The 15748-nt window shown below is 37.1% G+C and overlaps 1 protein-coding gene across 2 annotated transcripts in view; it reads left to right on the forward strand.

The window, feature by feature from the left end:
• The first annotated feature begins 836 nt into the window (after positions 1-836).
• Positions 837-15748, forward strand: part of BCHE (butyrylcholinesterase) — a 49727-nt gene continuing 34815 nt past the window's right edge. Inside the window, exons 1-2 of one of the 2 annotated variants that reach the window (XM_038416361.2) lie at positions 837-956; positions 4594-6118. In XM_038416361.2, coding sequence (XP_038272289.1) covers positions 4596-6118 — 1523 coding nt within the window. In that variant the 5' untranslated portion in view covers positions 837-956; positions 4594-4595. The remainder of the gene's footprint in view (positions 957-4593; positions 6119-15748) is intronic. The other variant, XM_043492486.1, reaches the window with a different exon arrangement.

Consider the following 15748-nt stretch of genomic DNA (forward strand, 5'->3'; position numbering starts at 1 on the left):
GACAGATGGCCCCACCGTAAATACCTCCCAGTCCTGTTTAATGTCTTATTTCTCCAGTTGAAACAGTGATACTGTGTAGAATAAGGCCAGGCAAGTATACATTTTTTTAAAACTAAAATTAGAATTAGAAGATACCTTATTGTACAATGGGCATTTGACAGCAGTCAATCAAAACTTAGAACTTCCATTTCACAGGAAATTCCCGCATTTCAGAATTTGCTTGTATTCCAAATCAGAATGAAACAAGTTTGTCTAATTCTATTTTTGTCAAAATAAACACAATTTTGTGAAATATTTTGGTTTTGATTAAACTGCATTTTCTGATGGAAAACTGTTTTTTGTAGAAAATGTTATGACTATCTATTAGATAATCAAATTCAGTTAATACAATTGATTGCTGTTGCTTGCTGTATATCTGTATAAAATGTTCTCATTTTCTCTCCTTCCACTATTTGTAGTTGGAAATAGCCAATTGACCTGGGCTGGAAAGATCTTTTAAATATTTTACCAGATCTCTATAGAAATCTTGAACTCTTGCAAAAGAGAAAAAAATACAAGTAGGAATAGTTCTTCACGAAAGAAAAACAAAAAAGAAGCAAGATTTATACTTCTGCTGCTGTGTTTTGTAGTCCGATTTGTTATAAAGTTTAGCCTTGTACTAAGGATAATTTTATTTTTCCCTTTCCAATACAATCTAATGCTTGATTTAATCAAAACTGGAATAATTCTGAAGCATTTCTACAACCATACCATTACCCTTTCAACAGATGTCAGATACTAAAGCACAGCTGCCTACAGATCGAGTTGCTATTGCCAACTCTCGCGAGCTTTCTGACAGAAACAGTTGATTAAGCAATTTACAGGCTTAAAGTAGCAGCCGCAAACTGCTTTTCACTGAAGTGTACAAAGATCTTGACTCTCTTAAAAACTTTGTAGTCTTTGTAATACAAACTGGGGTAAGTGATTCTCTATTTACATGTTTCTATGCCAGTTAAACTCAATTTGTATGTGGATTGTGATCTTTTAAAATGTTATGCTCTGACCATTTGTTGCTCTGTTGGAGATACTCACTTTGCTCTGCAAATGGAACTGATGGAACAAGTAAGCAGGCATGTGTATCAGACCTTGGTATTATTCAAGGGATTCTGGGCTAAGTAAATTGAACTAAGCAATAAATCTTTTATTAATTCAACCATGTTTTCTATTTAAATAGAGATTACGTAGCTTTGTGCATAGATTTCTTGGTTGGGTAAAGATTTGCAAGGAGAGAAAATAATCTTTGAAATCAATTATATTCCCTCACTGAATAAGAATACAAAAGTATATTCTTTTTAATTTTTATTGGCTAAAACAAATACAGAAGCAACTTTTTAAAATATGCAAATATAGTAAATGATACATCTCTACTTGGTTAAGGTTGGCGGGCTAAAGCAATCTTCTGACCTCTTTTATTCGTGTAGTAATAATCAAGTCATATTTATTTAGCTCAGTGTGTTTTATGTTGCTGACTTTGTTTTAATGCAGCATTAAAATTATTACAAAATGTAATATTTCACCATCAAGTGCAGTAGCATACCTTTCAATTGCTAGTTTTGTCACTATTAGCAGGAAACATTACTTGAAACTACCATGCTTTCATTTAGCAGTGTAGAAGTTTTGTACTTTTCCCAAAGTTTGACCTATTTCATTTGCTCATTAAAATGATCAGATTGTTCACTGGAGAGCTAATTATAACATGTACAGTGTTGAATTTTTTACTTTAACTGTTTCTTTAACATTTGCATTAATAGCTAAAACACTTTAGGATTGTGGATCAAAAGTTCAGGGTCTGTTTTATATTTGTGGATTTTTACTTTTGTCTCTATTAGTTTGTGTGTGTGTGTGTGTGTGTGTGTGTGTGTGTGTGTGGAGAGAGAGAGAGAGAGTCTAAAGGTTCTGCATGAACCCCATACTCCTGATGTTCACATCTCCCCCTTATGATTTATTATTATAATTTCACTTTTCTTATGCCTATAATATTACCATTGATTATTTCAATCTTTTACAGTTCCATATAGCACTTTAAATGCTACATTAAATGCTTGCTTTCAGTGTGACATATTGGATTGTTTTAAAAATTACCCTCCTTATCCAGTTTACTGTATATTGGATAATTGTTGACCTCCTATGCTGCTAGGTCCTTAGCCCAATACCGATGCAATCTCCTGATCACTTAATTCATGAATTAACTTAAAAGTAATACAACCAGGATTTGACTCATGCATAATCCTTAACCCTATAGAACATTTTTCATTTGTAGCTCTTTGAAGTGCTTTACAAAGATAGGAGCTCTCACTGTAACCTTTGAATGGGTGAGTAAACTGATGTACAAAGCAATAAGTGATTTTATTTTGCCTAAGGACTGCAGCTTGGTACACTAAATCCCTGATTCTGCAAACACTTGAAGTAATTCTGTTGGTCTGAGGCTGCTCACACCAGTAAAGTTGAGCATGGGTTTGTTTGCAGGATTCTAGGTAAGTAAATCTTAAGGTTTGGTTATTGTTGGATAAAGCACTTTAGCCCTTTATCTTTATGAATCACACTGAGAAACTTCTACATAAAAGATTCTATTGCTTTACATCTTTTTCCACAATAGATCATCTGTGTACTATAGATTTTTGTTTGCTCATGCATTTAACACAAGTGTGAAATATTATCTGTGATAATTTATTTCTCTGAGTTGCTTTGATTCTATCTCATATTTAGGAATTAGTTTAACCAGAAACTTCCCCATTTTTTCTATTCGCCCTCAACTTTCCAACAATAAACATACAAATTAAATGTTCTTAGATCAGGCATACAGCTGTACTTTCCACAGAAATTAGCCTCACTCCTTGTAAGGAGAGAAGTGCTACTCATTAACAAAGAATGAACTATTTAAAGTGGCAGTGCTGAATATGCTACTTACAACAGGACAGAAGCGGGGGGAGGAGGTAGGAAGAACAAAAGAGAAGACAAGCTTTGTTGAATATTTTCACTGAAACAGACTATAGGATTGGGCCAAATGAGGGTTTTTTTTCTTTTTTCACATTTGACTTTTGAGAGGAAGAGAGTGTTTTTATAACAGAGTTAATAAGTCCAACTTTAAAAGACTAAGATCAATGGGGCTACTCACATGCATAAGCACATGATTAAGTACTTTACCTAATCAGGTAATTAACTAGAATTAACTAACTAGAATTATCAGTACCTAAAGGCCCCAATCAAGGACTGTACCAAGCACTGCAAAAAATAAAGAAAAAATATAGTCCTTGCCCAAATAAATATACAATCTCAGCAATAACAGTAATGTTAATTGTTATGGCGAACAATGTCTAAAAAACATTTATTTGTTCATGATTTTGGCATAACTATATATGTGATTACATACAAGAACTGAAGTTATAGAGTATTACAGACATACAAATCAATTGAAGTACAGACTTATGAAAAACACCTCCAATTCCCAGGCAGTACTGTTCAGTTTATAGCAAAGTTATTTTGATGTTTTGCTATTGCATTTCAACCCACTTGGGTTCTGTATCACAAATACATGGTTCAATATCTACAGTTTCACATGATCCCTGAAACAAAAATAGAGATCTGAACACCCCCACAAGTGGGGAAAATTCTGATTCAAATGAGAGAAGCTGCTTTTTCGGGGTTAATAATGTGTCTGTTTATTTGTGAAGGAATTGGTACATGGGCTGAATTTGGTCTCATAGTTCTAGTAGAAGTTTCCTCCATATCCTTAAGATGGTGCACATTGTTACTAGCTCTCTCTATTTACGGATAGTGTGAATTAGAAAAGTAACCACTGCCAGAATAATTTCTAATCATGCATTATGTTTTGCATGATGATCTTCTCATGTATTAGCACCAATTTACAAAGGTAAATATTATGAAAAGGCCTGAAGGGCATATTTTTGTGTGCTAAACCAGATGAAATAATGTTTTTTCAGTGATTGTGTGTGGGACGAAAACAGATACTCCTTAGCAAAGCAACCTATGTATGGCTTCTTCTGGTGACTTTTACTGTGATGCCATACAAGGCACCTGCTGCATTGGGCATATGACTAATGGTTCATATAGTCACAAACTCACTGGCAATATACTTTTCTCTCTTTGGCCCACCCCTACCTAGCCCTCAACCTCCCACCTCCTTCCATGCTGTGGTGGACAGAACTGTTGTGGAGCACTTAAGGGCAGCAAAGTCCTTGTGGATCCTCTCCATGTCTGTCCCCTCTGTATATAGGGACATCTATGCCAATGTGAGGAGAGAAAACAGGATTATGATCCAAAAGCATTGCCTGACTCTAGACTATAAAATTTACCCATTGCTGGAAAACCATGTCAGAATGAGGTGAAGTGAGATTGTTACTGAATATGATTCAGCAGCAAGTGTAGCCAAGGACAAGCCATGGCTAAAATCTGCTCTGTTGCTCTGTGCAGCAGAACCACCCCAGTTTCAGTGCCTTTGGGGCCTTCCACATTCCTTTTGCAAGGAGCAAGGTTTGGCCCTTGTACTGATGCATTAAAATGCTGCTCCTAAACTTCATTTTTATTTTATTTTAGGAATGATGACATGCAGCAATGGGACAAGTGTCTGCACAAGATTTCTGATGTGGTTTCTTCTACTGTATATGTTTGTCAGGAAGGTGCTACCTGAAGACGACATTATAGTTACTACTAAGAAAGGAAAAGTAAGAGGGATTCACTTGCCTGTACTTGGGGGAACTGTGACAGCCTTTCTGGGAATTCCTTATGGAGAGCCACCACTTGGTAAACTACGATTCAAAAAACCAGAGCCCCGCAACAAGTGGACAGAGATTTGGGATGCCACAAAACATGCAAACTCTTGTTATCAGAATATAGATAAAACTTTTCCTGGATTCCCCGGGTCAGAGATGTGGAATCCGAACACTAACCTTAGTGAAGACTGCTTATATCTTAATGTATGGGTTCCTTCTCCAAAACCCAAAAATGCAACTGTCATGGTATGGATTTATGGGGGTGGATTTCAATCAGGGACATCCTCTTTACCTGTCTATGATGGCAAATTTCTGGCACGTGTTGAAAGAGTCATTGTAGTTTCAGTGAACTATAGAACAGGGGCACTAGGATTCTTGGCTTTACCAGGAAACCAGGAAGCTCCAGGAAATGCAGGTTTATTTGATCAAAGGTTAGCACTTCAGTGGGTCCAGGAGAACATAGCCGTCTTTGGTGGCAATTCTAGAAGTGTGACTTTATTTGGAGAGAGTGCCGGGGCTGCTTCCATTAGCTACCATATCCTTTCTTCTGAAAGCCATCCACTTTTCACAAGAGCCATCATGCAAAGTGGCTCTGCTAATGCCCCCTGGGCCACAATAACACATTCTGAGGCAAGGAAGAGAACTTTGACTTTAGCTAAATTACTCAGCTGCTCTAGTAGCAATGAGACAGATATAATTCTCTGTCTCCAAAACAAGGATCCCCATGATATCCTTGAGAATGAAGTTTCTGTTTTAACACACAACTCTCTTTTAAAAATGTATTTCTGTCCCATAGTTGATGGTGACTTTCTCACTGAAATGCCACAAACATTGATCCAGCATGGGCTCTTTAAACAAACCCAACTCTTAGTGGGAGTTAACAAAAATGAAGGGACAGCTTTTCTAGTGTATGGGGCACCTGGTTTCAGCAAAGATAATGATAGCCTGATCAATAAAACAGAATTTCAAGTAGGTTTAAGTCTGTCCTTTCCAGAAGCAAGTGAACTTGGGGTGGAATCAATCATTTTTCACTACACAGACTGGGAAGATGAGCAAAACCCTGACAATTATCGTGATGCTATGGATGACATTATTGGGGATTACAATATCATATGTCCTGTAATGGAGTTCACAAATTTTTTTGCTCAACTAGGAAATAATGTATTCTTCTACTTCTTTGAACATCGGTCCTCAAAACTTGCTTGGCCAGAATGGATGGGAGTAATGCATGGTTATGAGATTGAGTTTGTATTTGGATTACCTCTAGAGAGAAGAGTTAATTATACCAAAGCTGAACAAATCTTGAGTAGATCCATATTGAGATACTGGGCAAGTTTTGCGAAAACTGGGTAAGTTTAAGTTTTGCTGGTTGATTTTTATGTCAGATGCACAAACTAGAAATAATGATTCTGTTGATTGTGTTCTGGAAGCTAGTGAGGACTATGAGGAAGGATTAATTGTCCAGCTAGCTGGGACTTCTTTTATTATTGATAAAAAATAGCATCTCAGTCAAATAAACTGTTGAAATGCAGTTGACAATATCATATGAGTTTAATATCGTGTACCCTTCAAAATTGTTAATCATCTGCTGCACACTTATGGCTGCAGCTGTTGCAAATGAAGGCAAGCATTTCAGGCTTCAAAAACATAATATATACACCTCATACACACTATGGGTGACATCCTGACCTTATTGAAGTCAATGGCAAAACTCAGGTTGACTTAAGTGTGACTCACCTTAAGATTGAAATTTACCACAAAACCCAAACAACAAAATTTTATGTGCGGCACTAAGTGGGACTTGCGGGGAGGGAATCCAAAACCCTCAAGCTGCGTACCCAGCTTCTGTTCCGGCATATAGACTGGAAAAGGGGCTATAACACCTATTGTCCCCATATGGTGGGGGAAGGTATCTGTATTAGTGGATCTATGTAAGGCTTCTATAGTCGCCGTAGAAATATCCTTTAGGTTTGAAGACATTTACACTAAAGATAGCGATTAGTAGATCCATACAGAGTTAATCTTAATGTTATAACTCTAGTGCAGTGGTTTTCAAAGTTGGATATGTATACCCGTAGGGGTATTTGAGCTCTCATCAGGGGTATGCGAGAAAAATTCTGTAATGGCAGACAATGGATCACGTCATGCCTTACATACCTTTCTTTTTTTCCACCAAATGCATCCGATGAAGTGAGCTGTAGCTCACGAAAGCTTATGCTCAAATAAATTTGTTAGTCACTAAGGTGCCACAATTACTCCTTTTTCTTTTTGCGAATACAGATTAACACGGCTGCTACTCTGAAACCTTTCTTTTTTTCTGTTTTCATAGGTATATTATGACCCTATCGCAGATGGGTATATATGGTAACTACATTATTTGAAAGGGGTATGCAGCCTAAAAAGTTTGAAAACCATTGCTTTAGTGGTATGTTGAGAATTGACCCTGCCTTTATCCTTATCTACTAAGGAAAAAAAATCCATATTGTAAATAGAAAACTGTATCCATGGCAATGCACACTTCAGTATTTAACTTATCCTCACAGTAAAAAGAAATCAGTTTATCCGTATTTTTTTTATCCTCACAGTAACTGGCTTCTGAGATGCCTATTTCCTTAAACTCATTTATGCCCCGATACAAAACACGCTGAAGTCAATAAAAAGATTCCCATTGACTTCAACTTTGGATCATGCCCTAACCATTTTTCATTCATAGATTCATAGCTTACAAGCCAGAGTGGACCATTGTTGTCATCTAGTCTGATCTCATATATAACAGATGCCATAGTACTTCCATGAATTAATTTCACTTTGAACTATACCATATCATTTAGAAAAATTATCCAATCTTGTTTTAAAATTGTCAGTGATAGAGAACCCATCATAACCCTTGGTAAATTGTTCCATTGGTAAATTTAGTCTCACTTCTAAAAATGTCTGCCTTATTTTTAGTCTGAATTTGTCTAGTTTCAATTTCCAGCTATTGGGTCTTGTTTTTATCTTTTTACTATCTATTTTCTGTTCTCCATTTAAATACCTATAGACTGTAATCCCCTTAACCCCTTAACCTTCTCTTTGTTAAACTAAACAGACGGTGCTCCTGGAGTCTTTCACAATATAGCATATTTTCCCAATCCTTTAATCATGCTCATGACCCTTCTCTGACCTCTCTCCTACTTAGCAACATCCTTTGTGAATTGTTTATATACTCAAGAATTACATTAGCCCTTTTGGCCATAACATCACACTGGGAGCTCATGTTTAGTTGATTATTCACCATGACCCCGTGTCCTTTTCAGAGTCACTGCTTCCAGGCCTGCATTCTTTGTTCCAAGATGTATGTATGACTTTACATTGAATCTAGGACCTGTCTTCTTCATTATTTACCACTTCCCCAATCTTTGTCCTCTGCAAACTGTTAGGACCTTTCCTTTGGTCAAATTGCTTACTTGGAAACAAATTCATGTTCAGAAACTGCCTCACATTTCTCACCCAAATTATTCTTTTGAGTTGATTATGCTTTTATAAGGTATTTAAGAGGGAAGTATTATTTCATGAATGATAAGAATGGTAAAAATTGATTTGGTGAGGTATATTTAATAAGCCTACTTTTGTATTCATTTTACATTACACGTTGAAGGGAACTAACAGTCTGTTTAAATGCATCATTCCTTTAACAGATTTTCCGTTTAAGAGGTGTAATTATTTGGCTTCATGGATGGAAAAAATAATTCATTTAGCCAGGCTATTCCTTTAGCAGGCTTGAATAGGGGCTTTCTTGGCTGTACTTGATGAGCATTATAAAAGGAATTAAGATACTACATATTAGCCATCTCTCTGAATTCTAGCATACACCGCAGATAAATAAACCCTTCAAATGAATAGTATTTTAATCTAAGTTTTATATTACTGAAAAATTATTTTAATCTAAGAACTCTTTTCATTAGCATTGAGGCAGAACGCTACATGCATTTTAGGCAACAAAATGTGCTAGCATTGAGTACTTTTTTAACATTGGGATGCATTTTAGAAAAGGAATGCATTCAATGCTTTACTGTCATTTATGCATTATTTTTTTGCAATAAATTGCTGCTATGGAGCCTATACAGTGAGGTCAGCTAAAACTTGGTAATCCTTTCTGCTTAAGGGTTAAGGATGGATCCAATATCCATAGCACTCTGAAACCAGTGGAGATCAGACCTTTCAACAGGAATTAAGACAATGCACTGAATTAGGGATCTCCACTATATTCTACAGCTTTTACAAACCTATCCTGCAGGAAATTGCAGATAATGACAATGCTGTAGCCACCACAACTATATTTAAAAGTGTAGAAGTTTCCATTTAAATTGAAACATTATTTGTTTTAAAAATGAGCTTCTCTTTTCATAGAATTTTGCAGAGCGATATTTAGATGTGTGCTTTTGGTATTAGCATAGTTTCAGAGGTGTAATACATAGTTTCCTAAAAAGAAAAGGAGTACTTGTGGCACCTTAGAGACTAACAAATTTATTAGAGCATAAGCTTTCATGAGCTACAGCTCACTTCATCGGATGCACGAAAGCTTATGCTCTAATAAATTTGTTAGTCTCTAAGGTGCCACAAGTACTCCTTTTCTTTTTGCGAATACAGACTAACACGGCTGCTACTATGAAACCTGACATAGTTTCCTGTTTCTCAATATCTACTTGGTAAGATGAAGTTACAGAGATAAGGGCACAGTGCAAGCTAAAATTAGGCAACTTAAGGTGTGTGTGTGTGTGTGTGTGTGTGTGCAAGTTTAAATTTGTGAAAGACTGTCAGCCAATAGTCTTGTCATCTAGTCTGATTATCATTTGGACTATAATTAGATTAGCTGGTAGATAGTATTTCAAGTGGTTTCCACAGCAAACAGAAAATACTCAGTATCTGCTTCTACCACAGGTATTGAAAACATGACTATTTATGGTAGATAATACATCTATGCAATTCTAATCCCCAGCAAAACAATCACATTGGTATGTTTTCTACTGAGTTAACCTGTTAGATGCCACTCACTTCATAAACGAAGACATGGCTCTAACCAATGTACACTGCCCATAGTTTAGAATAAGTGGATCAAATTGATTCTAAAAATTATCCGGAGTAGAATATGCCTCCCCTCTTCCTGACGCATCTGAACACACACTACATATTCATAAAAATACAAATACTCCTTGCATTTGACATATTGTGCATAATAAATTCTAGTGCAATAAAAGGGTAAGTATATAGGGGGCAAAAGTGTCTTTGCCATTGAGTACCAGAGGAGAAAACTGGGCCAAAAAGATGAAAATCAGAACGATTATACAGCACAGTTATTACTGCGGGCGTTTGACCTAATATTCTAATGTGCACTAATACCAAAGCATGAGTAAGAAAACAGAAGCCTGCATATGAAAAGACATATTAAAAACTCAGCAAAAGCTGAAAGATTTTTTTTTTTTTGGTCTCAATGACTTTACACTTGGAGGTAATTTCGAGGTGGCTCAACTTACCTCAGAAAGGACAGAGTGCTTCTTTTAGCCTTTGGTGCTGTGGCTTGTAACTGCATGTTCCTCATGGGTTCTCTTTGAGCTTGCACTCTGGCCCTATATTTTTCATCCAGACATGAGTGCTGGGATTAAGGATGTTCATTATGAAACAGGCAGGTTCAATGACCCTAAAGGAGCCGTCTTCTATTCTCAAGAAATACCTGATGTCATGTAAAACCAGGGAAAAAAAGTTATTAAAAAAAAGACAAATGATTCCTTCAAAATGTACCCTAATGATATATAAATCCTTGATTCTTTTGTTTGCTAAATAAAATATGGCTGTCAACTAGCCTGAAGTTTTCCAAGACCAATGAATGTTTTACACAAGACAGTTGCTTCAGTTTTCCAAGTCTGTAGGCACTTTTATCTGGCAACCTCACTAAAAATAAAGGTGTCAATCATGACTGGCCACTTTGCTAGGAGACACTCTCAGGGATTAGGATTTTCTGGGTTTTTTTTAATCAGGATGCAAAAACAGTACTCTTGTCTATGGTAAGACATTAAGAGCCAGAAACAAACCGGTTAGATAATTTTGGCCAAAATATTCAAAGTTGGATGTCTAAAGTTACACACCAAAATTCCTATTTAGGACCCTAAGGAAATGGCCTGATTTTAGGATGCAAATTATAGGTTGAGGTACTGATCTTTAGGCACCCAGTTTTGCCTTTCATGCTTTTGAGTGGTGCAGGATTGATTGCCCGGGAGACTGAACCTCCCGTATTTATCCACAGATGCAATATGAGCAACTGTAGTGCAGACTTCTCCACACTGTATGCCAGTGTACCTCAACCTCAATCTGAAAGGACATCTCTAAGGGTGAGAAAGTAGTTCAGTCCATGGTCTCTCTTATGAGTCTGCCAAGAAGAGCAATAATTGGTGTCCAATAGGGTGAGCTCTTTGTGAACTCTCCTCCATTGAAAATTGCATCAAGACCATACATTTCCATAATTTTCAATAATTACCCAGGGATCTGTATTTTCCAGTGCTGCTTGACTCAAGGGAATAGAAATCTCATGCTATCAGCTGATTTACTTAGATTTCTTCCATTTTGGGACAAAATCTCCAGGGTATCTTGCAAGACTTCCAGGCCTGCAAATGCAATCCAAACCTACACTCTGATTTGGCCTTCAGCCTGGTACTCAAATCCTAGCCTGAGCCTAATCCAGATCTAATCCAAATGCCTCCTCTTTAGCCCTATTTTGCTAAAAATAAGAGTTATTTTAAAAATATGTATTTGCTATCTTGCTAAAAATTCAAAATAAATCCATCTTTGAATAGATTCCATGTAATCTGAGTACATTTCTGAATTATCTCACATGGTAATGAAAAAAGATTTCTCACAACTTCTGATGTCTTCACTATGGTAGTTCAAACAGAAGCCACCATTCTTTACCAAAAAGAGTTAAGTCCAAAGTCTAGCTTATAACAAAATGGCCTCTTTGCTCTTGTGTTGGTAGATTAGCTATCATTTTATATTTTCTTTTTCCTACTACTCAGCCACATCAATGATGATTGTGTGAATAGTTCGAGAGCAGGATACAGTTTGAGATTAACCCTCTCATACTAGGATAAAGAAAAGGAGTACTTGTGGCACCTTAGAGACTAACAAATTTATTTGAGCATAAGCTTATATAGCTACAGCTCTCTTCATCGGATATCGGATCCTTTTCTTTTTGCGAATACAGACTAACACGGCTGCTACTCTGAAACCTGTCATACTAGAATGCTACTGAATTTTACTGATGAAAATAATCTTTTCACAGCTGGATTTTTTTTTAATAGAACAATAGCTCTCTGTCATTTTGTTGATGCAAATATTGTTCTGTTGTTATGACCATTTCCGTAGAAATCTTTCCTAAGTGCTTTGCATGAAGATTAAGGGCAAAATTATGATTGCTCTTGTTCAGTATGCTAGGAGTAGGATGAGGATTTAAAAGGTCTTTTCCTCCAACTGGAGAATACAGGCAGTATACAATTCTGAGCAATAAGCTCATGGAGCAGGCTAGTATGCAGCACAGAGACCCCACCATCCTGGGATGTGGCCAGTTGCATTAGCAACATGGACAAGATACCAACCAATTGCATACCTACTAACATCTGATCTCTGAGAGGAGAGTGCATGATACTTATGGGGGGGAAAAACAGGGATAAGGAATGCTATTTTGTACAATCTATTCCCTCAATACTCCCTGAATTATTCTACCTGCTTCTGGTCTGTGCAAGCACATGACATCAGAGCACCTTTATCTGGCTGCTATGGCTCTCCAACCCATTGAGACCTCCAAAGCAAGAAAAGACCAGATAAATATCCTTGGAAAACATTGACTAGGGTATGAATTGGGCAAGGGTCCACAAGGAAATGTTGGTGATGAATAAAGATAACGATCTGATATATATTCTGTCTACAAGAGCCACATTCTAATATTCAGCATTTTTGTTTCCTTGGAAAACCCAGAGAGTTTTTAGGCTTTATGGTGTGACATGAGTGCTTTTATCTTTCAATAACTATGTGCCTTTTATTGTATCTCCGATGTTTTTTCATCTGAAGTTTATTGACAGGTGAACAGTTGTATTTTCCATCAACCTTTTTGCTTTCAAACTGAATTCTTTTTATTGAAGCAGAAAGTGCAGATACTTAGGAGTGGCCTCTGTTGAACAATATGTCATCAGCACCAGGCTCACAACTAATGCTCTTTAAAGGGCAGAGAAAGGTAAATATTACTAAACTGTCAATAAGATTCCAGTGAATGGAAGTCAAAGCCCTACCTATTTTCCACTTGCATTCACTGTCACCTGCAGCTTTTTGCTATTGCATTAGTCATTTCAGCTTTTAGTAGGCTGAACTGGAGCATTGGGTCAGATTCTTCCACGTTTTTCAAATGCTGTAGTTCACTCAGAGCATTTCTAGTTTCATAAACTTAATTTTAGGGAATATCTTTCTCCACAACTTTGAGCAAGGAGGAGACAACATTGTTTTTTGGTTTCCCTAAAAAAAAAAAAACCCACTCTCCTGGCTGGAGTAGAGAAAGAGGTTTTGTTTCTTCTTTGTAAAGAAATAAAGCATAAGAAAAGAACTGGATAGGGGGAAGATGGTAGCTGCAGAACAAAATCATAATTAATGTATTTTTGTTTTAAATAGTCTTTCACTTATCCGGACTCAGTTGCTATTGTTACTTGGGACCATTTGCAGCTGGACCTAGTTTAGAACAGCCCTAAGACCAGGGTCTGAACCAGGCCTCAGCCAGCCTGAGACTTGAATGACTACCCCTTTCAGGCCTGCACCTAGCAGAGCTCAGCAGAATGGATTCAGCCAGGTTGTGCTTGATGAAGATCCAATCAAGCCACCAGTGGAATAAGACTCCTTGAAAAAGGTGGGAGCTGGATATTAGGCTCTGTATATCTATCTATGTTCAGACATGAAGACATAGTCAATATGGATTGAGGTTTTTGGTGGGCTTTATCTGGGAGTTTTCCCTGTATGTTTTATTTTAAGTGAGGTCCATGATAACAGACACATTTGTTCTCATTTTTCTTTGCCACTTTTGCTGCTCTTCAGAAAGCTTTTGGAAGCAAATGAGTGACACTAACTAGTACTATTAATCATAGTCAGCACAATGTTCTGCTGCCTTCTAGTAATATGAGGCTTTATTTATCATGGAAAAAAATATATGACATCCCAAATCAGTTGTTGCTAGGTTATGTCTTTTGCATTCTTTTATTCATTATGTTTATTCAGTGTATTTTTCTAGACACGAGTGAAGGAAAATTGACAAGGAGACAGTCAAATTAGATGAGACAAAAACTTAAGAAAGTAGTAGAACATATAAATATAATATTTTAAGGCTTTGTGAAAAATGTCTCCTATAAAAAGAAACTTATAAAATTTTGTCTCACTGTTTTCACAATTGGTTAAACAAATCTTTTGAAGCTTTTTAAAAACAAAATAAAAAACCCAAGCCTTTGAAATATTCATCCCTATGTTTTAGGGGAACCTGCGTGGCTTTGATTGTTAAAGCTCTGAAGGATCTTACATGGTTATTATAGTCTTCCCCTGATGTTCCTGTGGTGGACATATGACAAATGTCAATGCTTTTCTTACCAATTTATCACACTATACTTAGAGGGAGTAGTTTTCATAACAGTGAGAACAAAAACAGAAGCCTCATCTTGAGTCTAGACAGCAGACTGAACTAAATAGCCAAGACTTAGTTGTGTAGAAAGGAACATATATCGTAGAAAACAGAAAATTTAGAAACTCAGTTTTTACCTTCCCAACACCTTGGATAAAGAGTAGGAAACTAGCTTGTGAAAACAAACTAAACATGGGCCATAGATACTACTGCAATGAGGGCTACATACATTCATAGAAAGAGATATGTGTGAATGGGCCCAAGCCACAAAACTCTGATTCAGGTATGGATTTGCACAAAATTCAGGGGTGCATGGGCCCAGGATTCAAAGCATATTTAAACGTAGCCCAGAGATTGTTGGACTGGAGCTTATGGTTTCAGCCCTTTTCAAAGAAGAAACCCACGCCTTGTCATGAAACCTTCACCTTCTGATCTAGAGCCAAATGGCATGGTCCATATTGGCTCATCGAGCCCTCATATAGCCTTTTTTTCTGCCATACAGATGACAGAAAAATGTAGGTTAGATCAAGGAGTTTGAACCAAATGCAAAATATGGTAGGAAGACAATGGAGTAATTCACATGTGTTTAGGGATGTATGGGAAGACGCATTGTTGGAGCCACGGAAGAGAAAGATGCCTTTAGCAGGTGAGTAGGGAAGCTTCTTCTGGTGTATGGCTTTTGATGGTACAAAGAATTAATTAGATATTGGGTAAGTGATGCAGCCCCTCCATCACAGCAGCAGCACCCAGAGACATAAATCACATCCATCCACCATCAAAATGATAAAGAGAGCAGTCCGTAACCAAATGGCATTCTGTTTGTTCTTGAGCTCCATAGAGGCAGAATGGGGAGATGAAGAAGCTGCAATGGTAAAGATGCAAGTTAAACCACCCATGACCAGAATGGATCCTGTTTTAATGAAGAAGGATCTTTTGGTTCATATGATTGCTCTGAAGCAGTCCCAAATGGCATGCCAAAAGTTCCATCTCTTCCATTTCTTTAATTTGGCCACTGCTATCACCATTAAAGAGGGACATTGCTGAGAGTGTGGGAGGTTAACACATGTATGCTGAGAGATGGAAAATGGAGTGTCGACAGTGGTGAAAACAAGATCTGGCAATAACTCAGTACCCCAACGGGATGACTGAAAGTATAAGACTGCTTGAGGTCATAAAGGCAGAATGGATTGGCAGCACTTGTCCAATCAAGAAGTGTTTTGCCACCAGGAGAGTCAGTGGCATGATCAACATTTATGTGAGAAGGACTGAACTCTCCTCACACTACTGCAGGAAGGGAAGC

The sequence above is a fragment of the Dermochelys coriacea genome, chromosome 9, assembly GCF_009764565.3.
Source record: "Dermochelys coriacea isolate rDerCor1 chromosome 9, rDerCor1.pri.v4, whole genome shotgun sequence".
In the NCBI taxonomy this organism is placed as follows: Eukaryota; Metazoa; Chordata; order Testudines; family Dermochelyidae; genus Dermochelys; species Dermochelys coriacea.